A 26,800-nucleotide genomic window follows, 5' to 3' on the forward strand; every position below is an offset into this window, starting at 1 on the left:
ATATTAAACTAAACAAATTCAGTACTGAGTATCTAATTGCTAGGATATACTGAATGAGATATTTATAATTATCGTTTCTCTCTTTTTTTTTTCAGATTTATTCACTAGAAATTCAGATTTACAGAGAAAAGATTTTATCCAATGCTTCACTCGCCAAATAACCTGATTCTTAAGGCTTTACTCTCTAGTATTTATCCATGAATCTTGGCTATAGCAATTATTGCTGTGTGGTTCTAAGAGCAGCCTTTCCCCTTTCTTTCTTCTTTGAAAGAGCTCCAGAGGAGGAGGGAAGGAGAGGGAGAGAAACAGACACTATTTCTTTTACTGCTGCCCAACCCCTTCATATTCCCAGGAATTCTCCTGTGAGGATTTTCCTTATTTCCCCAGTGAGTCCTTTCAGCATGGATACTGACTTCATTTCTTGAGTTATAGTCCAATACTATATTATTCTACTTATTTTTCTTATTTAAATTGTTCCACTGGCTCACGCAACTTAGCTCTTTGACATGCCCACCCCTTTCCCTTTTATAAAACACTTCCTTACTTTCTGGCACTATAAGATGCTCCAGGACCATCTTACATCTCTGTTGTCATAGTCTTAACTTAGAGATATTTCTTTAAGAAAACAAAAATTAACTCAACAAGCTAATCCTGCCTGCACCTTCAAATGCTGGTATCCCATATGTCCTGGTTGTTCTACTTCCCATCCACCTCCCTGCTTACGGCCTAGGAAAACAGTGGAGCATGGCCCAACTCCTTGGGACCCTGCTCCTGTGTGGAGACCTGGATCACACTTGATAAACCTCTGCACTAACTCATAAAAAGCCACACATAGCCTTTGTATATACTTCACTATCACCAAAAACCCAACCTCACCCTTTTCAACACGGGAGGAAAAAGTGCTGCTTGTTTCTTTACACTGACGCAGACTAAAACCTTAGTTTAGGATGAATAACTGTTCTAGGAGAAGCACATTTTCTTTATAGCAGTATATTTACTGGCTTACTTCCATATGTACCGTATCATTTCATTGGCATAATCAGTAGGTAAATGAAAGGAAAGATGTGCTTACATTTGGTTCCGAAGGAAATTTGCTGACAGAGCGTTCTCCAAAGGTCCTGGCTCCCGGGGGCTTATTTTTAGGTTGTGGTAATCTAAGGAAAATAGGTAAAATTATAAACAACAAAACAGGCTTATAGAAACTCTTCACTTAATCCAATGTAATGAGTTAATATCAGCATAGATAGTCCTTGCTTTTATAGCCCTTCCAGCAAAACTGAGTGCAAAATGAATTAACTTGGTAAAGCAGACTTAGAAGAGGGAGGAAAACACAGAGATTCTGTTACAGTGTCATCTGTTAGACGATCAGGGATGCCACACAGCATCTTATTCCTTCCCGAGAGCTGACCATGCCTTTCTCCTTTCTGTCTCCATTGATTTCTCAGATCCTGTGATTCTTAACTCATTCTGACATCTGTTTTCCTGTGGTTTACATGACTAACAGAGTTCATGGATGGTCTCTAATGTAATGTCCCTACATTCTAGAACAGATTCTGTTGGCATGACCCAATATAAGGCCACTCACTGGCTGTCTCACTTATCAGTCCTACAAAGATAGAACAAATGGAAACCTAGATTAATTCAGATTTAATACAGCTTTAAATTTAGAGAATCGGGCCCGGCATGATGGCCTAGCGGCCAAAGTCGTTGCCTTGAACGCACTGGGATCCCATATGGGCGCTGGTTCTGATCCTGGCAGCTCCACTTCCCATCCAGCTCCCTGCTTGTGCCCTGGGAAAGCAGTTGAGGACAACCCTAAGCTTTGGGGCCCTGCACCCGTGTGGGAGACCTGGAAGAAGTTCCTGGGTCCTGGCTTCAGATCGGCTTAGCATCGGCCACTTGGGGAGTGAATCATCGGACGGAAGATCTTCCTCTCTGTCTCTCCTCCTCTCTGTATATCTGACTTTGTAATAAAAATAAATAAATCTTTGAAAAGAAATCTAGAGAATCCCTCAGTTGTCTGATAACGTATGCCCACATTGGTTTCCTTTTACAACAGATGCTTTTGCTGTGTGAGGTCTGCTCTCTGGGATTCCCACACAAGGCTACAGATCTGAAGAACTCCAGTAAGTAACACAAGCCTGGCCATGTGGTCCAAAGGCACCTCAGTGGCAGAGCTAGCGATGGTAGCCAGACCATACCCAGACCATCCAACTCACAGTGTCCATCTAGGCCTGCCACTAGCACTAGGAGTCCTGGAGGCACCTCTGCTGCCCAAGACATTGGGACAACACGCCTCTCCTAATGCTTCCTCCACTAGATGTGTCTTTACCCATAGTTTTCTTTGTTTCCGTCTTCAAACACAAGAAAGGCAGATGAGAAATTGGAGATAATATTATTCACTCCCCAAGCTCCAGAAGACCCTGCATTTTCTGTAACAGAATAAAACAAAATCATCTCATTATTGTGTTATGAAAAAAACTCTCACTATACTTTATGCTACACCTTAACTACAAAAAAAAAAAAAAAGAGTAATGGCTTACAGAAAAGAACCTATACCAGCCTTTAAGTACCAGGAGGGAAGATAAATCACTTTACAGTGAGATGAAGTGACCCAGTGGTCACAGGGTCTGGCATTCAAGCCCCAGGCCCATATTTAAAGCATGGTGATCCTCAATCTCCTGAATACCTCCTAGAATACTGTCATATTTTTATCCCACGCATTCCCTGCTCTTACATGACAAGCTAGTCAACGGAAAGGCCACATCTTAACACTACATACACAGCAGTTTCAACATTAATTATTACTTTGAAATTGGGCTTCAAATGCATCTTCATTTTGATCTAGATATGAACATTCTTCTTTGTCATCAGAAATATCAGGAAGAGTAGGAGCCTGAAACATATTCATGATGAAACCTTAAAGAACAGAAAGAACAACTGTAAAAAGATTGCAAACGAGTTTCCGAGTTTTCTTTAACTTGTTACCCAATGCCACATTCAACCACATGCCTTACCTAATGCTTCTTTTGTGTGCACAGTGGGAGAGGGCTGCACTTTGGAGGGTGTTGCCTGAGCCATTCCCAGGGACGTGTTTGGAGTTGTATGGAAAGAACCTGTGTTAGGAACCTTGTGTGTTTCACACCCTAGGAAAGGAATGGTGCACAAGGTGCTATCAGTACGCAAATCAAAATAAGTTGGAAGGCACATAATCTAAGTCACTAAATACAATCACACCAGAATGTCATCATCTGTAATGATCATTAAAGACTGGTATTGTGCTGGTATTGTGGTCTGACTGCTTAAGCAACCTATTGGAGCACTTGTTCGAATCCTCCATTGCAGCTCAGCCTCTAAGAGCTTCTTGTTAATATCCCTGGGAAAGCAGCAGAAGATGGTCCAAGGACTTGGGCCCTTGACACCTAACTGGGCTTTATCCTGGCCAAGTCCCAGGAATCACTTGGGGAGTGAACCAGTAAATGGAAGATCTCTTCCTGTCACTACGCCTTTCAAACAAATAAATAATTTTTAAAAGACTCTAATTATTAATCATATTATATATATTAGTTATTATTATAGTGATCACCTATTTCATTTCCATCTTTATATATATAGACAGTTCCATGAGTGAGGAAAGAAAACTGTCCTTCCATAGAAAGGAAAACAAGGACTAAAAGAACATAATGTCTGGTTGGGGATCACACAAAATGAGCAGTTTTGTCCTAAGCATCCCCATTAGCTCCACTGTACCCCAAGGATAGTATGTTCCAAGTAACACTATGAATCTAAGACCAGTTCTCCATCTCACTCAGCTAAGTCAGACAATGGGGTACAAGGCCATGTACAGCTCAGGCCTTGTTTTCCCAGGGTTACATTCCTATACTTCCCACTGCCCCTACTACACTGGCTTTGAACATGCCAGGGATAACTCTATCAAGTGCCAACTGCCTCAAACAGGCTCCTAAGCCTACCAGCATGGGCAGCTCCTCCCTTCAGCCTTTGCCAACTAGTACCCTCTCAGTTCAACCTCACATCCCAAATGCAACACTTCCTTTCCCTTCTACCTGGGTGAGGATTTTTATCCTTTTCACTCAGGACCACATCCCTAACTCCTTGAGAGTGCTCAGTGAATCTTGGCTCAATGAATGATTTTCTGCCTGTTTAAAACAGCCCTGTTCCCCACTGAAGTGGTAGGAGAAGTGAAGACCCACTCTATACATGTGTGTCTTCCTTTAAGTTTATTAATTTAACTGACAGAGTGAGCTCCCATTCACTGGTTCGCTCTTCAATTGCACTTGATGGCCAAGCAGAAGCTGTGACCCATGAGCTCAATTTAGTGCCCCAGCGGGGTAGCTGGGAACCCTTCCAGGGTCTGCACTAACACAATGCTGCAATCAGAAGTTAGGGCTGGTGTGGAACCCTGCCATTCTGATATGAACATAGGCATCCTAACTAGCATTTCAACAGCTAGGCCAAATCCTGGTCCCATGTGTCTTACTATATTTAAAAAACTTACCTCTTATGTAAATGCTTTCATGAAACAGCAGTATAACACTAAAAGGTTGGACCATCTTACCCACTAACATACTAAATATGACCCATTTTAGGTAAATTTTCTAAGAAATTTAAAGTTCTTTTTTTTTTTTAATTAAGTTTGCAAAGGACTCTAACAACATGTGCCTCACAAATGAAAAATATCTCAAACTTAAATATGCCAAGCCCCTAGACTCCAAGCCCAGGTTTATTAAGGTCTGGAGGCTACGCATAACACAGCCACACACAGACTAGTGTTACCTTCTCTCGTCTCTGCTCTGCTCTGCAGCTTGAACTCCCGAGTGCTCTGATTGACACACCTGAAAGAACAATCTTGTGAGACACACTAAAGAATACATACCAGACATGTGAACACCTAACTGGAGAATTCAGTCACCAATTATAAGACTGCTGAAACACAGATGCAACATTGTAGGAGGTGCTATATACTATTTCTTCAATTCATTTGGAGGAAAAGGCACTCTTGGAGACAAACGCGAGGCATTAAACTCCTGTGTGTCACAGCGATTCTGCATTTTAATCCCATAATAACCATCCGTCTATGTGGTAAACAGGACAAGGGCTTTAGCCCAGCTGCTGGCCTCTAACATAGCCACCTGGAGTGAGGCTGTGGGGAAGCAATGGTGCTCTTTAGCTGTAAAGAATGCTGTAACCGGGCCCGACACCATGGCGCAGTGGTTAAGGTCCTCGCCTAGCACGCCCGGGATCCCATATGGGCGCCGGGTCTAATCCCGGCAGCCCTGCTTCCCTTCCAGCTCCCTGCCTGTGGCCCGGGAAAGCAGTTGAGGACGGCCCAAAGCTTTGGGACCCTGCACCCGTGTGGGAGACCCAGAAGAGGCTCCTGGCTTCGGACCGGCATAGGAAGATCTTCCTCTCTGTCTCTACTCTCTGTATATCCGCCTTTCCAATAAAAATAAAATAAATCTAAAAAAAAAAAAAGAAGAATGCTGTAACGTTCTCCAGACTTTCAGTTACCAAAAATGAAAACACTGGTACACAAACCATTTCATTATCAACTTGTTTTTGAGTCACCAGGGAACAGCAGACCTCATCTGTTTATTTAAACATATTAGAATTCTTGCAATAAACTCTGCTAAAATATAAAGTTAAAAGTGTAAAGCACTTTAATGTCATAAATTCATTAAAAAAAACAAGTTAAAAGAGAGCTAAAGTGACTGAGGATAAAAACTTAAATAAGCGATGAGAAATCAAGTATAATTTTTAAAATCTAGAAAAACCCCTCAAAATTGAAGAAAAACAACCCAGAGTGGTGTTGGGATGGCCTGAGGTGCCTGGAGTCATGGATCTCAATCCCAAACCATCCCAGAGGGAAGTCACAAGGGAACACAAGATGCATGAGCAGAGACCATTCCCACGGGCATTCTGTCAAAACCAGGAAGCAAAGCCAGCTGCAGTTCAACTGCTGTTTGCTCTTCAGTTATAGAAAGACTGCTGAGATTCAACGAGCGGGAAACTCCTAGTTCAAAAGCAAAATAAGGAGAAACAAATATTTAGAAAGAAGCATAGAATAAGAAAGACTAGAAGACTCTGAGCCAATGTTTGAAAACTAAGTTTTTCAATAACATTGCTCAAAATTGCTTTTAAAAGCAGGAGGCTTTCATCTTGTGTGTACTACTCTTGACACAGTAGATCCCTTCACATCACTGTCACCTCTGGGATGCCCTCGGGTGTACCTGGAGTCTGTCACTGGCTGGACTGGCAAAGCAGCAGGAGGCGCGATGCTCTGGCCAACAGCAGGAGACACCAATGAGGCAGACACAGCATTGGTGGGAAGAGGAACAGCAGAAAGCGCCTCTCTGGGCTTCTCAGCCATGTGCCTTGAGGTTTGTTGACTGATGGTTGGAAGGCTCGGAGCTAGGAGTTCCGGCTGGGAGCCTACAGCTGGCCCCACATGGGCTGCAGTGACCTGTCAGACCAAGCAAGCAGACAGAAACAACAACCATGAAGTCCAAAGTATTCCCAAGTGGGTATTAGCACCCTGCAAAGCAGGGCAGCTCTCCTCGGCAGAGGCCTTGCCCCTTGGTTCATTCCTGAATTCTGAAACAACACTTACATGGGTACTTCTTAAGCAGACATAACTGTTTCACACTTCTTAACCAATAAAAAACTCCCAGCCTGTGCATGTGTAATGGTATTTCCAAAGTATCCCACTTCTCTTTATGGGATTTTGGGTAAAGACCAATAAACTTATGCTAGCAAATGCTCATAAAGCTGATCCTCTGATGAACATATCCCTGGTGGTCATTTCTCTGTAATGCATACACAGGTAATGCAAATATAAGCTGCCACAGAAGTATGGCTCACAACAGGAAAGACAAAATACTTTTCATTTAAAACCTTCGCTTTTCTACTCATATGTATTTATTAAAATGAAATTATATTCTATCTGAATACAATGAAGTTAAAAGACATAGGTCATGAGTTGTAACACAGCATTTGAAGCTGTCACTTGGTATACCCTTAAACGACACTGCAACTCCTGGGCCTGAATTCTGATCCAGCCTCCCGTTCCTGCACATCCTGGGAAATAGCAGGTGATGGCTCAGGTCCTTTGGTCTCTGTTCCCACATGCGACACTGGGACTGTGTTCTGGGTAGGTGGTACCACCCTGGAATTTGCAGTTTATTCAAGAATAAATCAGTGACAAAAGATCTCTTTATATGTCAAGTTTTCTCTTTTTTTAAAGATTTATTTTTATTATTTCTTTTATTGAAAAGGCGGATAGACAGAGAGGAGAGACAGAGAGGAAGATCTTCCTATGCCGATGATTCACTCCCCAAGTGAGCGCAACAGGCTGATGCTATGCCGATCCGAAGCCAGGAGCCTCTTCCAGGTCTCCCACACAGGTGCAGGGTCCCAAAGCTTTGGGCCGTCCTCGACTGCTTTCCCGGGCCACAGGCAGGGAGCTGGAAGGGAAGCAGGGCTGCCGGGATTAGAACCGGCGCCCATATGCGATCCCGGTCGTGCTAGGCGAGGACCTTAACCACTGCGCCACCGTGCTGGGCCCTATATGTCAAGTTTTCTAATAAGATTTTTAAAAATTAAAACCACAACCCTTTAAAATAAATTCCCCATCACCTAAAATTATCATTAAAATTGTTATAAAAAACAATTACCTACATTGTATAAAGAATATTATATAAATGAATACAAAAAATTTATCCTTATTAGTTATTAAAGATCAACTGGGCTCTGTACAGTAGCCGAGTGGCTAAAGTCCTTGTCTTGAGAGCACTGGGATCCCATATGAGTGCCAGTTCTAATCCTGGCAGCCCTGCTTCTCATCCAGCTCCCTGCTTGTGGCCTGGGAAAGAGTTGAGGACAGTCCATAGGCCTTGGGACCCTGTAGTCGTGGGAGACACGGAAGAGCTCTTGGCTCTTGGCTCCTGGCTTCTGATTGGCGCAGCACTGGCCGACTGACAGGACTTAAGGTGCCAAGCATGTGAGTGGTTCTACTTTGATTTTTTTTCTAGAGAAAAAGCTTGAAAAGTTACAACCACCAAGCCTCTTTCTATAAGAAAGCAAGTAGAAAGAGTTGGATCTCTGCACTACTAGTCAAAGAGCTGCTAGGTGTGTAGGGAGAAAAATCAGAAATAAGCCTTATTTGTGCAGAAACTTCAGCTGCACTCATAACTGCATTCATGCACAATAAGCACACATATAGGAATGAGCAATGAAGAAAAGGATTCATTTGTGTATGTGTATACATACAAAAGAATGCCCTCCTTCAGGTATAAACGCACACACACACACAGATGACTTTCATTCAAAACCTAAAAAAAAAAAAACAAAACATCCTTTTGAGACTAGTTGGGGTAGCATAATGGACTCATCTTCCATCTGTGGTGCAACCATTCCATGAGGGCAGCAGTTCTAGCAGCAGCTACTCCATTTCTATCTAGCTTCATGCTGGTGACCTGAGAAAGCAGTGGAGGATGGCTCAACACCTTGGGCCCTTGCACCCTGTGGGAGGCCTGGATGAAGCTCCTGGCTTCCAGCTTCAGATCATGTCAGCTCTGCAGTTTTCAGTCATTTGGGAAGTGAACCAATGGATGCAGGATGTCTGTCCCTCCCTCTAATTCTTTTAAGTAAAAATAAATAAATCTTAAAAGCACACACACAAACCATAATTTAGTCATGTAATTTTTTAATTTAAGTTTTAAACTTTTCTAAAAAGGTGAAGGGGTTACAGAAACCCACGGACCACAAACAGTGATGTGGGTCAAGATGCATTAATTCTAAGGTCTGTTGGCTGTTCATGACCACCTCAGAGGGAGCATCGACAGACTTGGGTGCTTGCTGCGGACCTTGGCCTGAAGAGTTAAGTCAACTTGTCTTTCTGTCCTGTGAAGGGATACTTGGTCCTTAACTAGATCCGAAGAGTAGAGGTTGTCATCTTCTGTCTGTACTTGGGTATGTTCTTCCCTTTTGCAACAGCATCAGCAGAGGAGGTGGTCCAACCATGCTGTATGAGCTCTGAAGCTGGACCACATGTCAATCGCTTCTGCTCCATGAGATTGGGAATCCTGTCAGTCTGAGGCAATCAGGAGATTCAAACAGCCTACTCCTGGATGAGCCCCCTTACCTGGCATTCCCAGCCCTGGCACTCATATGCTCCAGCTGGTGAATGACCTGACCCCGACTAGCCCTGGCTCTTTTGTGTGCTGGTGGGTGTGGTGACCTGGCCTGCTTGCTGACAGGTGCAGTGGTCTGGCCTGGCCCACCTCCAGCCCCAGCTCTTGTGGGTACTGGAGGGTACAGCAGACTGGCTAGGTCCATCCCCAGTCCTGGCACTCACATATGCTTGCAAGTGCAGTGGCATGACCAGGAAGATTTTCTAGGACCCTTTGCCCATCCACGTCCAATCCTAACTCACGTGTGCCAGTGAGTATAGCAATCTAGCCCAGCTGGCCACCAGCCTTGGCTCTTGGGCGCACCAGCAAGGACAGTGGCCTAGTCTGGGTAGACCCTCAATGATTTCCAGGTTTGGCTCTCCTGTACACCAGTGGCTACAGAGTTCTGCTCTGGCTTGTTCCTAGGTATGTGTGCACAGCAGTGGATCTAGAGGTCTAGCTTGAGCAGACCCTCTAGGGTTCCGTACCCACCCAACCCAAGACCTAGCTCTCGTGTGCTAGCAGATGCAGTAGCCTGACCCATGGAGGGTTGTGGTGACCATTCTACATCAAAGGTTCTCGGTGGTTTCCACTCTGAACTGCCACTAGCATGTAGCACAATTCATGTGGCAACTTGTTCCTACAGGCCCATGTACCCACCCTTAACCCCGTGTGGCCTTCCGAAGTGCCCACCTGTGGCAGTGGGTAATCATCAAGAGTCTGCAATCATAGCCATCAAGCCTCTGTCCCATAAAATCCTTGCCTATAATTGTCAAAACAGATAAGTTGTTTTGTCTTTAGAATCTACCATGCCACAGACATACAATGGATGAAAGCAACCATTACACAGCTTAATTTGTCCCCAACATTACTCATTCATCTTTAACAATTTGAAGAAAATATATGTGGCTCTAGTACACTTACTACCTTTCCCCTCTTTCCAATGTGAAACAATAGTAAACATTTATCTACATGACAAATGTACAGTCAAATTCTAATTTTGTAATTTGGTCACTGTACCAGAACCAGAAAAAGGACAATTGGTACTATGTATCAATATCAGCAAGTATGCGATCTCTCTCACACATGAAACATACCACCTATTCTTTATAACTTCTTTTCCTCATTCTATCTTTTGAACATCATTCTGCACCAAATTATTTTAACATGTAGGGATGTTTCTAGCTTAATTAACATCAGTGGTAACTCTTAAACTAGGACAGTGTTGTGTTGATCCGCGAGGAGCGTGTACATACCTCAGACTGCCCCTGGCAAGCGGGCAGGTCCTCCTGGGACGGCTCTGCCACTTGATGCAGCTTCTTATGAAGTTCATCCATTTTCTGCTTTAGCAGTTGTTCCTCAAAAGCATATGCTTCTTTCTTTTTCATATAATGTCTGTCTTCATTTACTTTAGGAAAAACAAAAAAAATTTGCATATAAACCTTAAATTCCAGCCATCAGAGGAATATATGCAAAATTGGTAGTAAAGGGTTATATTTTTCAGGATATTTTTACCAGTGCTTTTCACAATTAACAGGTTTCAGAAGTGACACTTGCATTAATTATAATATTTGATAGTGGTACAATATAACACTGAATACTTCCTGTAAAACCATTATGATATTGCAAAATCAGTCAAAAGTTGACGTTTTCCTTTCAAAAGTGAAGACACAAGTCTTTAAGGACTGCCTAAGAACAGGTGAGAGTAAAGTGCCCTCCAGGTCAGGTGCTTGGGGCCCTCCTCCTCCAGCATGGTTCACACAGCCACAATACAGCAAGCCAAAGGCACAGCTAAGGATGCCTTCTCTGTGAGGGTTACCTGAATGTTAAAAATCAACAGCAGACTAAACTGCATGGCTTTGGTCACAAAAGCTCATGTGGTGTGAGATGCCAGAGCGGGAGAAAGGCCCATCCCCCTCCCTGTGAGCCACACATCGTTACACCCAGGTCAACACAGATGCCTCTTGAGGAAGGCACTGACATAGCAGATGTAGATGCCAAAACATCATACTCCTTATCCATACTCCTTATCCTAAAAATCCTTTCACAGAAAAAATCATGAGCTTTGATTTAGAATACTGTATGTGGGGCTGGTGAGGAGGCTTAACAGGCTAATCCTTTGCCTACAAGTGCTGGCATCTCACATGGGTGCCAATTCATGTCCAGGATTCCTACTTATGGCCTGGGAAAGCAGCAGGGAATGGCCCGAAATATTGGGCCTCTACAGCCTCATGGGAAGCTGAGAAGACTCTGGGCTGTCAGCTTCAATTCAGTTTAGTTCTGGCCTTTGAGGTCATTTGGGGCGTGAGCTAGTGGATGAAAGCCTTTCGAACATAAAAAATTCTTTTTAAAAAAATTTAGTTACTGTTAGTTCAAATTCACACACAGAATGGTGAAAAAATAATTTCACAAACACAAAGGCAATATTGCAACCATCAGCTTTGTTGCCAACAATGAGTTTAGTCTTTAGACAAACATGGCTGCCCTCCACTAGGAGGACTTGGAGACTACTGAAGTCTTTTAGAATAATCATCCCTGATCAGAAGTGAAATTGCTCAGGGATGAGTATCAGCTCAGTGACAGGAGAATGATTTGATGTAAGACTGTAAGTACCCCACTGCTCATGCTTTCTCCGTTGATTGTATTTCTGAGCCCGCAGTTCTTCAAAGGAAAACTCCACTTCTCCACGAATCAGCTTCTCTTTACAGTACATAACCACCTGCTGAACGTCAGATTTGGCTGCTGAAGAGGAGTGTGAAGAATATTCTGACTTGGAAATCATGATCACTCTTTGTTCCCTATAGGAGGAAAACACATGAGTCACATCACGTTCTGTACTCCAAGAGGAAACTAAACAATGGACTAACACACTGATTATACTTGCCTATGAGATTCTTTATCATGAGCCAAAGACTCCACTCCAGAGGGGTCTGAACCCTGCAAGCAGAAAGCAAATACAAGTGGGTACTCACTCATCTAAAAAAAAGAAACCTTCACAAAACAAAAGGAAAATTCTGGAAGTGAAGTAATCTCTTAATCTCAAGCACACTTATGTGTCCTTTCAAATTGTGGTTCATACTGACGCGCAGTTTACTTCATTAACATTGTGATAACTTTTTATAACTAAAAAATCCAATAACAAAGTGACTTAAGTGAAGTTCCACTCTGCAGTAGAGAAAGGCACTGATTCCCCCTCAATTTATACAGTTAGGCTGTATAAACCTTAAATAATAAGGAGTTAATAATCAAAAAGCTACATTAAAAAAATTTTTTAACCAGTTTCCTCTTGTGAATACTCTATACACATTAGAATGTGAGCTGAGTCAAGGAACATAACCATAAAAAAGACCCATCTCTGTTGTCTAGAAACCTAGACAACAGGGAATGTATTAGAAAATATTACCTTTGCAAGCAAGTACAGGAAGCATACTGGGATACTTTGTTCCAACTATGAAATTTAGAAACCCAGTTCTAAGAATGTGCTACATTAACGAACCTTGTACACAGTGCACTGAGAACAGACACAGGTCAAGCTTCAGGGAGGTCTCTGCAGAAGACTGCAGGAGTAACCACATCACTAAGGAGAAGATGCTGGGAAACAAAAGGCTGAAAGCAGACCCGAGTGTGTTAACATGCTCACACACCTTCAGGACAGAAGAGAGCTTGACAAGGCAAGAATCCAGACACGGATGAGACATGCACAAGGGTGCAGCAATTTCATGGTTGGTGGCAGAAAACTAACAAGATGTCATCTGACTAAATTTGCTGGAGGGGGAGAAGAGGAGAGAATAGAGGAGGAAGGGAGAGGTAGAGGAGATGGGGGAGAGAGAGATGTGTTAAGGACAGGAAGGTCCCAAACTTGAAAAGTTTAACATCACCAGGATTTGGAATGAAAGACAAACTTGGGAACACAGCTGTCCAAGAGTATCAGAGCCTCAGTTGAAGGCACCTCCGAGGCTCCTGGATTTTAGGCATGACACAGACACTCACGGTAGGTGTGAACTAAGGCAGGAATTTCCTGGACCCACGTGAGAGAGGTCAGAACAAAGAAGGTGAGGACATGAATGGGGAACAAGTGAAGACAGGACCTAAGTCAGACAACAAGGCACACTGAGGATGAAGAGGCCCAGAAAGCTGCCATAGGAAGAAATGGACATGGAGGCTCGTGTCCTGGGAGACGGATACATAGGAGATGAGAGGCCAAAGTGGCTACAGACAGCAGCCGGATGGCCTTTCAAACCCAGCCCCGGGCCCACACCACTTACAAACATGCCTGTACCTGACTCTTGGAAAGAGAGGGCGAGTTCTTTCCTGGATGTGATTTGGGTGTTGTCATTTGGTTTACAATCTGAGCATTATGCAGAGGTTCTAAAGGTTTAGCTATATGAAGGGAAAGAAAAAACAAAACAAGGGTCAAATCATTTAAATAAAATGATCATGATACATTCCCCTGAGCTTTCCAGAGGTGGTATAAGAAATCAGTCAACCTGTTCAGTCTCAGGAAATCCAGCTTTTAAAGTATTGTGAAGACAATTTCTGATCAATTAAAAATGATTAAAAAAGTATCTAAAATAAATGTAAATTGTTGTAAACATGATAGTCAATACTCATTGCTAAATTATGACCTGTATTTCAGAAAAAGTTACATTTCTTAAAATGTTGCATTAAATGTATCTGACTCAATCCAGAATAGATGGGGTCCACAGTAAGCATTATCATATACTTTGGGATTTTTTTTTTTTTTAATCTAGATAGGTAGTGAAATCCTTAAGATTTGCTTTTTAAAGTAGTAGGCAGAACTACTCTCTCCAGAGATTTATACTGGCCATTATTAGTAAGACAGTACAATTATGTTTTCATTACCTACTAAATGGATTTGGTTATTAAGAAAAAATAAAATCACGGTGCTGCGGTTGTAGCATAGCAATTACAACGCTGCCTGAGAGAACAGCATCTCGGCAGCAGAGCCCTGGGCAGTCCTGTGTGCTCTGCTTGTGATTCAGCTGCCTGCTAATGAATCGGGAAGTAAGTGGGAGATGCTCAGACCTGGGGCTCCCTGCCCCACAGGGGCACTGGTGAGCTACAGAGCCCATTGGGAGAGCGAATCTAGGGCAGATGGAAAGAGTTCTCTCTTTAATCTGCCTTTGAAATGAACACAAGAGATCCCCTTTAAAGAAAGAAAAAAATGCAAATTAGATTAAATTATCAACAATTTATAATCTATCTACCTGGGGAAAGACTGAGAGAAAGCATTATTTTACCTTGAGCTGGCAAGTGGATTTCAGTGAGGCGAGTCTGAAACAACCTACATGATAGTAGAAAAGGCGTCAAAGGTTATAAACCACAATTCAACACTTATCTGTTTTAAGTACACAACTAAACAGAACAGATGGCTTGTTACTGGGCCAGGCATTCAGCAAACAGATTAAATGCTAAGGCACACTTGGGACACTGGCTTGTGGGAACGCAGCCCGCAGGATAGCTAGGACAGTGGAGGCCTGTGGGGATCCTGCTGAGGCTCCAGAGGAGGCGGAAGGTCTCTGCCCCAGTGAGTCCTTGGGTGTGCTTTCATGCGCTCCTTGAAGATGGGCGGACATCTGTGCTCTGTCTCGTCAGTCACGGACAGACAGTACTCTTTATTCCCTGTTTCAATTATTCTTTGACTAAGTCACCTTGTTAGCTTCTTTGTACTCTCTTGTGTTCTTAGACATGGCCTAACTCTGAGTAATATTTGAACTATTGTTTTATGAAATGCATAAGAACTGAAACCCTGGAAACAAACTTTGTCAGTTGCCTAGGAGAGGACTGTCTGCCCATTTCTTCAGGTCGCATCTCCTCCCCAGGAACCAACCAGGTAAACTCGCGCTGGCGTTCCACATCCAAGTGCCAGGACTGACCCAGCTTCCTGCTAACACACACACTGGGAGGAAGCAGGTGATGAAGCTTGCTTGCAATTCTTTAATAAGCAGAGAAAATGCCAAAGGTTTCTTTTATTCCCTTAATTTTTTGTATTTTCAAAAGTTCCTAATTGAGATATGTTTGATTATGGAAAAAAAAAATCATAGTATGAAAAAAATTACTCATTAAGAAGTCTGCCATATAGCTCCTTATAAAAATCAAACCACTACAAACAATTGCAGTGCCCAAGTGGAGTGTGGTTGAAATTATGACACATCTTTGACAGACTTTACAATCACTTCCAGAGTAGTTTAGAAGTCCATAATTTCTTAACAGTCTAAAGCTTCAGTAGGTATAACCAGACAGAATGATTTGCTATTAAGATGCACAGAGGGGGGCCGGCACAGTAGCCTAGGGGCTAAGTAATCACTTTGTACACACTGGGATCCCATATGGGCACTGGTTCTAATCCTGGCAGCCCCACTTCCCATCCAGCTCCCTGCTTGTGGCCTGGGAAAGCTGCGGAGGATGGCCCAAAGCCTTGGGACCCTGCACCTGCCTGGGCAACCCAGAAGAGGCTCCTGGCTCTGGGCTTCTGGCTTCAGACTGGCTCAGCTCCAGCCATGAGGCTGCTTGGGGAATAAATCAATGGACACATGATCTTCCTCTCTTTCTCCTCCTCTCTATATATCTGACTTTGTAATAAAAATAAAAATAGATCTTTAAAAACCGCAGAGGGGGCAAGTGCTGTGGCACAGTAGGCTAGGCCTAAGCTGCCTCTTGTAGCACTTGGATCTGAAATGAGCACCAGTTTGAGTCCCAGCTGCTCCACTTCCAATCCATCAATCCATCTCCCTGCTAACATGTCTGGGAAAGCAGTGGAAAATGACCCCAAGTGTTGGGCCCTCGCACCCTTGTGGGAAGCGAGGAAGAAGTTCCTGGCTCCTTGCTTTGGGGTGGCCCAGGCATTCTGGGGAGTGAACTGGCAGGTGGAAGATTTCTCTTTCTCTGTCTCCTTCCACTCTCTCAGTAACTCTGACTTTCAAATAAATAAATCTTTAGAAAAAAAAAAGAAAGAAAAAAGAAAAAAAGCACAGACACATGTGCAGTCGAAGGGAAAGCTACTGGAAGGAAACGCTCCAGGCATATTGTCGGACAGATTTTCTTCACACTTTCCACAAGAACATCCCTGTAGCAGCAGGTAACTAGACAACTGTTCAGCGCACACACTTGGATCTCAGACCCACCTGTACTGCCCCTGCAGCAGCTCTCTGGGCTCAGCGTGGTTTTGAATCCCTCTCCGGAGAACGGCACTGGCATGCTGCAGCTTTCCCTGCGCCTCCAGATGTCCTGCCCAGGCGACGTACAGTGGGGACGACTGCGTTCCGATCCCATGGTTGTATAGAAACTCAAAAAACTGATGAATGTCACTGTTGTATTCCGCCTGCAGGAGCCCAAAGCAAAACAAGGTAAGAACAAAAGAACTGCTTGTCCAAGGATGGCAGACCCACAGTGCAGCAGCCCTCCTCTTTCAGCCACACAAGTCTGGTTCCCAGACAGCAAACCCAAAGGCTCATGAAAATTACCCACCCTAATCCTACAGATAGTCGATCTGTAATGACCTCTAACTTAAAATGCGACTTGTATTTTAACTTGCTCTCTATCATATTACTAATGCTCATGGCTTCAAGCCTTCAGTTGCAGACTGAAGAGTCCCAGCCTTTCACTTAAAACTGAATCTGAGAGAGGCTTCTCTTTTATCACTACACTGAAGGGCAAGGCTGCACAGCAAGGCACTACAATGCAGGGACCCAAGTACGCAACACTGCTGCTCCGTCTTTTGCACTCAGCACTTAGGCCAGGTAAGACTTAGCTCAGTGGGAGACAGGTGAGCAGGCAGCCCCAGCAGTTCCCACACCAGATGGCTGAGGCATTCAGTGCTAGAGATCTCTGGAGTGTCACAGGCCTGAGCCCAGCTTGAGAAGCTGTTGGGTCACCATACTGCTAGACTGCCTTGGTCAGAGACCTCTGGCTATACTGTGTCTGCCCCAAGCTCAGCCCTGCTAAATGGACCTCTGCTGAGACTCTGCCAATCACAGTCCTCAGAAGCAGCTGCTCCCTGCAGTCCCTTCACGGCTGTGAACCACCCAGGAGGTCCTGCCAACCCTCATCCTCTGTGTGCTCTGCAGAGGTCCTAGAAAACAGCTGGATTTACCCTTGTGCTGTGTGAAAGCAGGCAGAGATCCCACACTCTTCCTATGCCCAGGGAAGCACACAGCCTTCCCTGGGTGGCTCAGCATGCTGAGACCCCAAGGAAGCAAGTGGGGGGCCCCAACTCTCCTCCTGTGGCTCCAAGAAGCTGAACAGCCCGTTTTCAGCTCTGCCCACCTAGGACCTGAGAAGCAGGTATTCAATCCCACCAGCATACCATTTGCCCCAGAAGCAGCTGGGCAGACTTCCCTGATCAAGTCAGCAAATAGCGGCCCCAACAAAGTTAGCTGGTACAGCCCTTGGATGCCTATCTGGGTGTACTGGTAGAGTCTAGTTCCTATGCAGTCCTCACATCCCACTCTGCTACCAGACTCACTATACCATAAACCTGGGCACATTGGGGTAGCCCTGCCCTCACAGGATCCATAGAAATGAATGGGTGCCCTAGTCACAAAGTAGGTGCATTTCATTCAGAGCTGCTAGCATCCCTGTGCAGCCTGCACCTCTATGGTGGTACCGGTGGTACAGTCCACAAGCCCTGCAACCCGGGACACTGGGACTCCTGCAGACATCACCAATGCTGATTACAGCTGAAGTAGCTACATACATGGACACTAAAGCTCTGACCTAGAACCAATCCCTCAGCACCACATCCAGTACTCTAAGATAAGCAGTTATCACAAGCAGCAAGTCTGCTATAAAGTCCCCTATAAAACTGACAGAAGCGACTGCCCACTAGTTGCAGAAAATACAGTATAGGGACACAAGAAGCCTAGAAAAACAAGGTGACACAATGTCTCCAAAGTAACACAATAACACTCTATCAACAGATCATAAAGAAAAGGAAATAGAAGTACTGCCCGAGAAGGAAGACAAAATAATTTGAAAAAGAATACAGACAATTTAACAACAGTGTGAAGACAATTTATGACATGAATAAAAATTTCAAAAAACAGAAGAGATTATAAAAAAAGAACCCATCAGAAACTTTGAAGAACTCAATAAATGCAATTAAAATGACAGCTGAGAGCTTCAACAGTATAACCAAGTAGGCAGATGAATTTCTGAGCTTTAAATAACCCAGTCCAAAAATAAATAAATCAGTAGAGGAAGAGAGCTTTTGATAATGATGGGACACCAAGAAGTGAGAAAGCAGGCATTATGGGTATTTCAGAAAATGGAAGGGAAAAGGCACAGAAAACCTACTCAATGAAATAACTGCTGGAAACTTTCAATCTTGGGAAAGATGCAGACATGTAGTTTCAGGAAGCCCAAAAGACCACTTACAGATTCAACCAAAGATCTTCTCTGGGCCCTGTTCTAAACTGCTAACAACACAAGATAAAGAGAACTCCAAAGGAGCAAAAGAAAGCATCAACTCACCTACAAGCAATTCCCCATTAAACTACCTACCAGAAGATTCTAAGGCGCAAACATGCAGGACCAGGAAAGAATGCAATAAAAACAGCAAAGCTATCCTTCAGGAAGGAAAACTTGCTGCATCCAGCAAAGATGGATTCATCACTCTGCCCAGCCCTCAAACATCACTTCAGGCAGTTCCACATTAGGAGTAAATGATAACTACCTTCATGGAAATGTGTCAGTGGATCCATCTCAACAGTGGAACAAATACACAAAAACAAAAGAAGAAAATTTCGCGTTTGTATTCATTTTTTTCTGATTTGGTTGTTTATACTTAGTTAAGCATGTATTAAGCAGAACTATAGCTGGTAACTTTTTCTTGTACTTTAATGGGTTTTAATAACAGGATTAACTTGATCCCTTAAAGTAAGAAAAAGTATTTTATCCTTCTCTGTTTTCTGAAAACATATTATTGTGTTTATTATTTTTTTTTCCAAGTATTTGGTAGAATTCACCAGTTTAACTCTTCAGGCCTTTAATTTTCTGAGAAAAGATTTTAAAATGAAAAACATATGAAGCTATTCACATTTTTTTCTTTCTGCTAGTTTGCTGTTTCAGGTCTATGGATTTGTAATTTTGAAAAAAATATGTCCATAAAATTGTTTAACATACTTAAAAAAATAAAGAGCTACCCTCTGATCCAATCTTACTCCTGAGAGTAAATTCAAAGGAAATGAAGTCAGTATATTACAAAGACATCTGTACTCCCCTGTTTATCACAACACTATCTACCACAGCCACAACAGGGAATTAACCCAAGTGTCAACCAACAGATGATGGATAAAGAAATATAGCACTGGCACCTTAAAAGAACACTATTCAGTCTTAGAAAATGCTGAAAATTAACATGACTGGAATGGCATTATATTAGGAGACATAAATCAGGCATGGGAAAATACAGCGATCTCATTCATAGACGGAACCTAGAAAACGCGATCCCATAGAGAATGAGAGTGCCACTAGCTTACTACAGAACGGAGAGAGGTCAGTTAGAGGTACAATGTCACCTTAGATGGAGAATGCATTCTGGTGTCCTGCTGCACCCTGGAGTGCTACAATGTATTGTCAATTTCCAAATAGATATAAGAGAGGGCTTTTCATATTTATACTCCAAAAAGACAATAATGCTCACAGTGACAGATGTGTCACTCTAATTTGATCGTTATATGATTTACCTATGTACTAAAACACAATATACCTTATAAATATATGTAATTTATAAATATCTTATAAATCATAGCTTATAAAACAGACATAATTATGTTAAAAGCAAAAGGATGTGAAACATCTGAAAAAATACTTACAAATTCTAAACAATAATTGATGAATCTTGGGTCATTGTGGTATCTTTGCTTATCTAAAAATTCCTTCATCAAATGTTCTAATAAAGTTTTCAAATACTGTTTATTATCAGGAAAGTTCTCTTCCACCCATTGTATATAGCTAGAAAAAGATAGATAATGTTAGTGTTCCATACATAGGGAGCATATTGTTAAAGGAAAACAATAAACCACATGCTAACCTTTCCCATTCGCTAAGTGGGTCATCGCCTTTGTAGCTTTGCATATGGGCTTCAAACATTCTAGAACAAAGGGAAGAATAAACATGGGATATTAGGCACAACTCCTTAAAAGCAAAAAATACATTGGATTACTTATACATCTCATTTATACACTTAAAAATGAAAACCTTAAACATCAATCCACATGCTTTGTAAAATCTGAAAAATCACCCAAGCAGTGGTCAGAAAAGGCAGAAGCAGTGCCCTTTTTGCAGCTCTGTCCCTGGAGTCTCCCCATTCCTTGGTGTCCATGTCAGTACCACCAATGGAAGACAGTGTCCTGAGGCTGTTTTCCTGCTAAGAGGATGGCTGTACCTTAGCCCAGATAGCAAGAGCTCAGCAAAGCTGTCTTTTGCGACAGCAATGAGCATCCGCAGCCATGAAGTCAGCAATGAGTACACACAGGCTCTCTGAGGCTCTCATATGAGCCAGTCTGGATCTAGGAAACATCATGACCTACCTGCTCTGCTTCCTCCCCTCACCCTCATACAGCTTGTGGTGGTCTTCCTCCAGGGGTCCCCAGCCCCTACTCCCTAGGAGTAACATGAACATTTCCATCATCTGGCCCTTCTTCATGTCATCTATTTTTATGAAAGTTCCACATGCCTTTTCTCCCGTTCTGTATGTTGTTGGTTTATTCCAGACACTCAATGAATCTCACAAAGTAGAGGGAAAATCTTAAACTTGCCTGCCTACACTTACTCCTTAGCTATCACCTCTATGTACAAATAACCAATATTCCAGGCCTGGCATGATGGCCTAGCGGCTAAAGTCCTTGCCTTAAACGTGCTGGTTCTAATTCTGGCAGCCCCACATCCCATCCAGTTTCCTGCTTGTGGCCTAGGAAAGCAGTCTAGGATGGCCCAAAGCCTTGGGACCTTGTACCTGTGTGGGAGACCCAGACAGAAGAAGCTCCTGACTTTGGATCAACTCAGCTTCAGCCGTATCGCCACTTGGAGAGTGAACCAGCAGAAGGAAGACTTTTACTTCTCTTGTTCTCTGTACAAGTCTGCCCTTCCAATAAAAACAAATAAATATTTTCTATCTTAACTGAGCACTTGTCATGCATGGTGGCTCTAACTTATGCAGTTTGAGGTGCAATGGCAAAAACTGGTACACATTTCTTTCTTGACAAATTCACAATTGGATTAGTTTTTATCAGACTTTGGCAACTTGCTAACTTTTTTTTTTTTTAATTGTCATTGGAAAGGCAGATATACAGAGAGGAGAGACAGAGAGGAAGATCTTCCGTCCAATGATTGACTCCCCAAGTGAGCGCAATGGCCGATGCTATGCCAGTCCGAAGCCAGGAGCCTCTTTCCATGTCTCCCACATGGGTGCAGGGTCCCAAAGCTTTGGGCCATCCTCCAATGCTTTCCCGGGCCACAGGCAGGGAGCTGGATGGGAAGTGGGGCTGCTGGGATTAGAACCGGTGCCCATATGGGATCCCGGGCGTGCAAGGCGAGGACCTAACCACTGCGCCATCACGCCGGGCCCGGTAACTTTTTTCTTTCCAGTTTTTCAGTTGAAGAAAAACCTCTATAGCTTCTCACTGGCTTATCCAAATTGCCAGCATCTCTGCTCAGTCCTCCTGCACCCTGGGCCTATTACTAACTCAAACCAGGGTTACCTGAGCACAAGCATGGAGACAGCTGGACAGTTGGGCTGGATGGCCCTTTTCTCTGTGACAAGTCTAACAAGATGTCACTATGTTACTCAGAATGGCATACAACTGTTTATTTCTGGAATTGTTCCTGTCACATAGATGAAACCTTACTGAATTGGGGGAAAACTAAACTGCAGATTGGGAGCCACTATTCAAAAATTCACTCGTGGAGATCTAGAAAACACACACGTGTGTATATGCAAAATGCCAAATGAACAAAATTTTTTACTGTGGCACCATTTGAAATAGCAAAATACAAGTCAACAACCTAAGTGTCTATTGTAAGGGAACTGTTTAGACCAAGTATGGTGCCTTAAATACTATGCACATATAAAAATGAATTAGAAAGAGGCTGGCATTGTGGGTAAAAAGCTGCCATGTGAGATGCTGGCATCCCACACAGGCACTGGTTCCAGTCCTGGTTGCTCCACTTCTTGTTTTTTAAAGGTTTATTTATTTTTATTGGAAAGGTAAATTTAGAGGGGAGAGACAGAAGGATCTCCTATGTGCTGGTTCACTCCACAAGTAGTCACATCAGCCAGAGCTGAGTCAATTCGAAGCCAGGAGCCAGGAACTTCTTCCTGGTATTCCTCGTCCTCGACTGCTTTCCCAGGCCACAAGCAGGGAGCTGGATGGGAAGTGGAGCAGCCAGGATATGAACCAGTACCCACATGGGATCCTGGCACATGCAAGGTGAGGATTTAGCCACTAGGCCTGGCTGCTCCACTTTTAATCCAGCTCCTTGTTAATACGTATGGGAAGCAGCGGAAGATGGGCCAAGTGCCTATCTTCCCTATCACCTACTTGGGAGACCTGGAAGAAGCTCCTGACTCCTGGCCTGGGCTTTGCAGTTGAGGCCATATTGGGAGTGAATGAACAGATTCTGCAGGACATTACAGTTGATTGGATAATATTTGCATGAGAACAACCGAATGGCCTTATATACCTGATTGAATATCATCTGTATAAGAACAGTTGAATGGACAGTATGTGTGTGAGAACACTTGGTGGAATATGCAAGACAAAAGGAGTTCCAAACAAAAGCATAGAAACTGTTACTGGGTTTTGTTGGTGAGCTCAATACTTCCTCCCTTATCCCATATGACCCTCAGTGTATAAAGTCTGATGCCACTGATAAACTTCGGCTTTGACCATCAGTCAGGATCCACGCGTGTTATTATTGGCTCCGTGCACCAAGTCCATCACTGTGGGACAGCAACAAATTTCTGAGTAAAAAAAAAGGCAGAGAGAGTGCAGGTGTGGAGCTCCCTGTTGTGATCACCAAAGACATTATTGGGCAAGAAGTGCCAATGTTGCTGTAAAAGCAAGATAGGAAATGTATACATGTGCACAAATGTAAATATATTAATCTGAATACCCTGCAGTTTCAATATGTACATTCCCAGCAAGAAATATCCAAAAAACAAACTAGAAAAATGGTTACATGCAATGGTGGCAGGGGAGCCAGATATTGCAGTCGTTACATGAATTATATCCTACATCTCTCTCTTTTTTTTTAAAGATTTATTTTTATTATTTTTTTATTGGAAAGGCAGATATACAGAGAGGAGAGACAGAGAGGAAGATCTTCCGTCCAATGATTCACTCCCCAAGTGAGCGCAATGGCCGAGGCCATGCCGATCCGAAGCCAGGAGCCTCTTCCGGGTCTCCCACGCGGGTGCAGGGTCCCAAAGCTTTGGGCCGTCCTCCACTGCTTTCCCAGGCCACAGGCAGGGAGCTGGAAGGGAAGCGGGGCTGCCGGGATTAGAACCGGCGCCCATATGGGATCCCGGGCGTGCTAGGCGAGGACCTTAACCACTGTGCTACCGCGCTGGGCCCTATCCTACATCTCTTTAAAGCACATACATAGATTACTTATTTTTAGAAAAGAAAAGCTTTATTCTAGAACTGTCCTACCCCAACACTAATAGCAGGAACAGTACCAGGCCTGTGCATGCGTTCTAACACCAGCCTCATCCCCCAGTTAATGGCTTAAACACACAGCAAAGACTAAACTAGCCTTTAGAACGCCTACTTAAGGCCAAAATAATCAACTTCTCTTTTAAAATAAAAGGACTTCTAAAAGAAAGTCAAAGCTAAAGAAAAAAAAAAAAAGACTCAATTAAAATACATTTTGACTGTAAAAAGCACAAAAACCTAATCAGTTTCACTTTCAGTCACACAAGCCTTAATCCTTGTAAAAGATTTTTTTCTTTCTTTAAATGGTCAAAATCAACTGTGATAACTTAAAAAAAAAAAACACGGGTAGGTTGGTAGGAACGCAAGAGTAAACAGAGCTTCTTAAGTTTTTCCTCAGAAAAATGTACTGTATTCAAAGACTTGTAAATTAGGAGCAGGGAGAAGCAATTTAGAACCCTCTTCCTGCTGTGGTAGGATTTTTAAATCAACGACTCGGAAACTTTCTCACATAAAACCTAAACGCGAGATTCAGGAGGATGTGTTCCCTTGAACTTGGGGCGATAAAACAGAATACACTTGGGGAATAGACGAGCTCTGAGCGGTTCAAAAATGCCACCCCCACCCCGACTCCCTGACTCGGGACCCCGCCTGCTTCCACGGCCCAGCCCGGCACCCACGGCCCAGCACCCATGGCCCAGCACCCACGGCCCAGCACCCACGGCCCGGCACCCATGGCTCAGCACCCACGGCCCAGCCCGACACTCACGGCCCAGCACCCACGGCCCGGCACCCATGGCCCGGCACCCACGGCCCACCCCGGCACCCACGGCCCAGCCCGGCACCCATCATGGCCCAGCACCCACGGCCCGGCACCCATGGCCCAGCACCCACGGCCCAGCCCGACACTCACGGCCCGGCACCCACGGCCCGGCACCCACGGCCCACTCCGGCACCCACGGCCCACCCCGGCACCCATCATGGCACGGCACCCACGGCCCAGCCCGGCACCCACGGCCCACTCCGGCACCCATGGCCCGGCACCCACGGCCCAGCCCCAACGCCCACCGGCCCAGCCCCGCGGCGACCCGCAGCCGAGGATCCACCCCGGTCTCGCCCCGCACTTACTGGAAGACATTCTCCGGGTTGTCCATGCTGAGGAACGCGAGCGGCCCACAGCCCCACAGCCGCCGCACAGAGAAGCCGTCGCCGATTCGAATATCCCGCGCAGCCGCAGTCGTCGCGCCGAGCGTTTGCGAAACGTCTGGCCATTGGCTGCAGCTGAAAATCGGATGGCCAATCGCCAGGACCGTTGCCTGGGAGACCAAGTCCCGCCCCCCTCCGTCGGGATGAGGCGCGGTGGGGGCGCTAGCTCGGTCTGGGCGGAGCGCACACAGGTGTTTTAACAGCCGGGACTGGATTTTTGTTCTAATTATCCGTTACACAGGTTTGCGGTAGTTCCCTCTTTTTCTCTCTCTCCCCTTTCTCCAGTCTCCAATGGGACTGAATATTTTACACAGTGAAAATGAGTTGGAACTGCGTTAGCACTGGACTTCAGTAACTTCCCACGAAAGCTTTTCCAACGGCCGCTTCACACTACAGGTGAAATATAAAGAAGTTTCATGTGATCATCTTTCCTATGAGTAGGTCAGCTCCCGGAAGCCCCTTAAGTTAAATAAAATTTAAAACATACATGTAACAGCTGAGGAAATGCTAGGGCTCCCAGACTAGAATTTCTTTCAGCAAGTTAGTTCTCTGAATCTACACAAGCACCGGACTGGTGCAGAGCATTGCTCAGAGGGAGTCTACTCTGGGGCCTTTAGACAAGAGCCAGGTTCTGCTCCCCAGGAAACTGAGGGGAAGGGTGGCCAGGCAGAGCCCAGACAGACCACTGTGCTAAGCTCGAGTGTCCTAGTCCCCTGGTGACCTACAGCTGTGGACAATGTCCTGGCTTTGCCCATCAGTGCAATTGTGCCTGATGGTGGCTCAACAGGTAATTAGAAAATGTTGATTGTGCATTTGTCACATTTGTCACAGATTAGGTGCTATTGAACTTAAACTTGCAAGTACAACCTTATCTGATTTGCACAGAGCCGGTCCTTTAGAGACTAAGTGATTTCATTTAGGATATGAAGATATAGTTTAAAGGTGATACATATGTGTTTTTAAGAGCCAGGTGAAAGTTTAGAGTTTATCTGGTGTCCAATTGAGATGTGCAAGGCGAGGATTTAGCCACTGAGCCAGCACTCTTGGCCCAGCAAAGCCTTTTAAAAATGATGACAAAGGAGGTAGGGGAAACGGAGGCATGAGGTGTCCTTCAGAAGGGAGGGGCAGTTGAGACCAGCTGAGACCTGGCAGTGGGCCCTGACTACCAAACAGATGCCACATTGCCCCCCAACTTCCCAGTGTTTGAGATGGAAAGACAGGGTCCAGTGAATAGAACCTGGGCAGGTTAACCAAGATGAGAAAGACCAGGAGGACCTAGAGTCTGAAAGGGAATAAATTGGCCTTGGTCTCTTGCGGGCTATTCCTCTTGCATGTGCGTGGCTGGAAGGGCCAGCAGGGAAAGACAGAACAGTGGCTAAGCTAAAGGACAGTGAGCAACCCTCCAGGAACTTTTAGCTGTGAGACTTTGGTGGCCACCAGACAAGGCAGGGGAAAAGACAGAGGGAGGTTAGACATGGAACATTCCTCAGAACCCATCAGGCACTTGTTCAATGTCTCTGCCAACGATGTTACTGGAGACAGCTGCTCAGAGATTCTTGTCTTTGTACAAGAATTCAAACAAGAGACAGAGATGCAGTAAGCGTGCTAGCCAGATGTCATGGTGAAGAGAGTACACCTGATAGACCACACAGGCATCTCCGCAAATGAGAACCTAGAGGGATGAATTCTAAACTCACGCTGTCTTATTTACAAGCTGAGGTTCAGAGAGCT

General features: G+C 44.3%; 1 protein-coding gene across 4 annotated transcripts in view; it reads right to left on the reverse strand.

Moving 5' to 3' along the window:
• The window catches only part of BUB1 (BUB1 mitotic checkpoint serine/threonine kinase), a 43,287-nt gene extending 18,228 nt beyond the window's left edge, over positions 1–25,059 (reverse strand). For 2 of the 4 annotated variants that reach the window (XM_040993518.1, XM_040993516.1), the window contains exons 1-17: positions 24,992–25,059; positions 20,242–20,301; positions 20,024–20,162; positions 16,334–16,530; positions 14,450–14,493; positions 13,468–13,568; positions 12,073–12,125; positions 11,802–11,986; positions 10,445–10,596; positions 6,249–6,481; positions 5,363–5,392; positions 4,795–4,853; positions 3,018–3,146; positions 2,809–2,919; positions 2,333–2,432; positions 1,073–1,154; positions 537–539 (exon numbers count right to left, since the gene is read on the reverse strand). In XM_040993518.1, the coding sequence (XP_040849452.1) occupies positions 537–539; positions 1,073–1,154; positions 2,333–2,432; positions 2,809–2,919; positions 3,018–3,146; positions 4,795–4,853; positions 5,363–5,392; positions 6,249–6,481; positions 10,445–10,596; positions 11,802–11,986; positions 12,073–12,125; positions 13,468–13,568; positions 14,450–14,493; positions 16,334–16,530; positions 20,024–20,162; positions 20,242–20,301; positions 24,992–25,017 (1,704 nt within the window). In that variant the 5' untranslated portion in view covers positions 25,018–25,059. The remainder of the gene's footprint in view (positions 1–536; positions 540–1,072; positions 1,155–2,332; positions 2,433–2,808; positions 2,920–3,017; positions 3,147–4,794; positions 4,854–5,362; positions 5,393–6,248; positions 6,482–10,444; positions 10,597–11,801; positions 11,987–12,072; positions 12,126–13,467; positions 13,569–14,449; positions 14,494–16,333; positions 16,531–20,023; positions 20,163–20,241; positions 20,302–24,991) is intronic. The other 2 variants (XM_040993517.1, XM_040993515.1) reach the window with 2 other exon arrangements.
• Positions 25,060–26,800: the final 1,741 nt, after the last annotated feature.

Source organism: Ochotona curzoniae, unplaced genomic scaffold, assembly GCF_017591425.1.
Source record: "Ochotona curzoniae isolate NIBS_2020 unplaced genomic scaffold, NIBS_Ocur_1.0 contig_883, whole genome shotgun sequence".
Lineage (NCBI taxonomy): Eukaryota > Metazoa > Chordata > Mammalia > Lagomorpha > Ochotonidae > Ochotona > Ochotona curzoniae.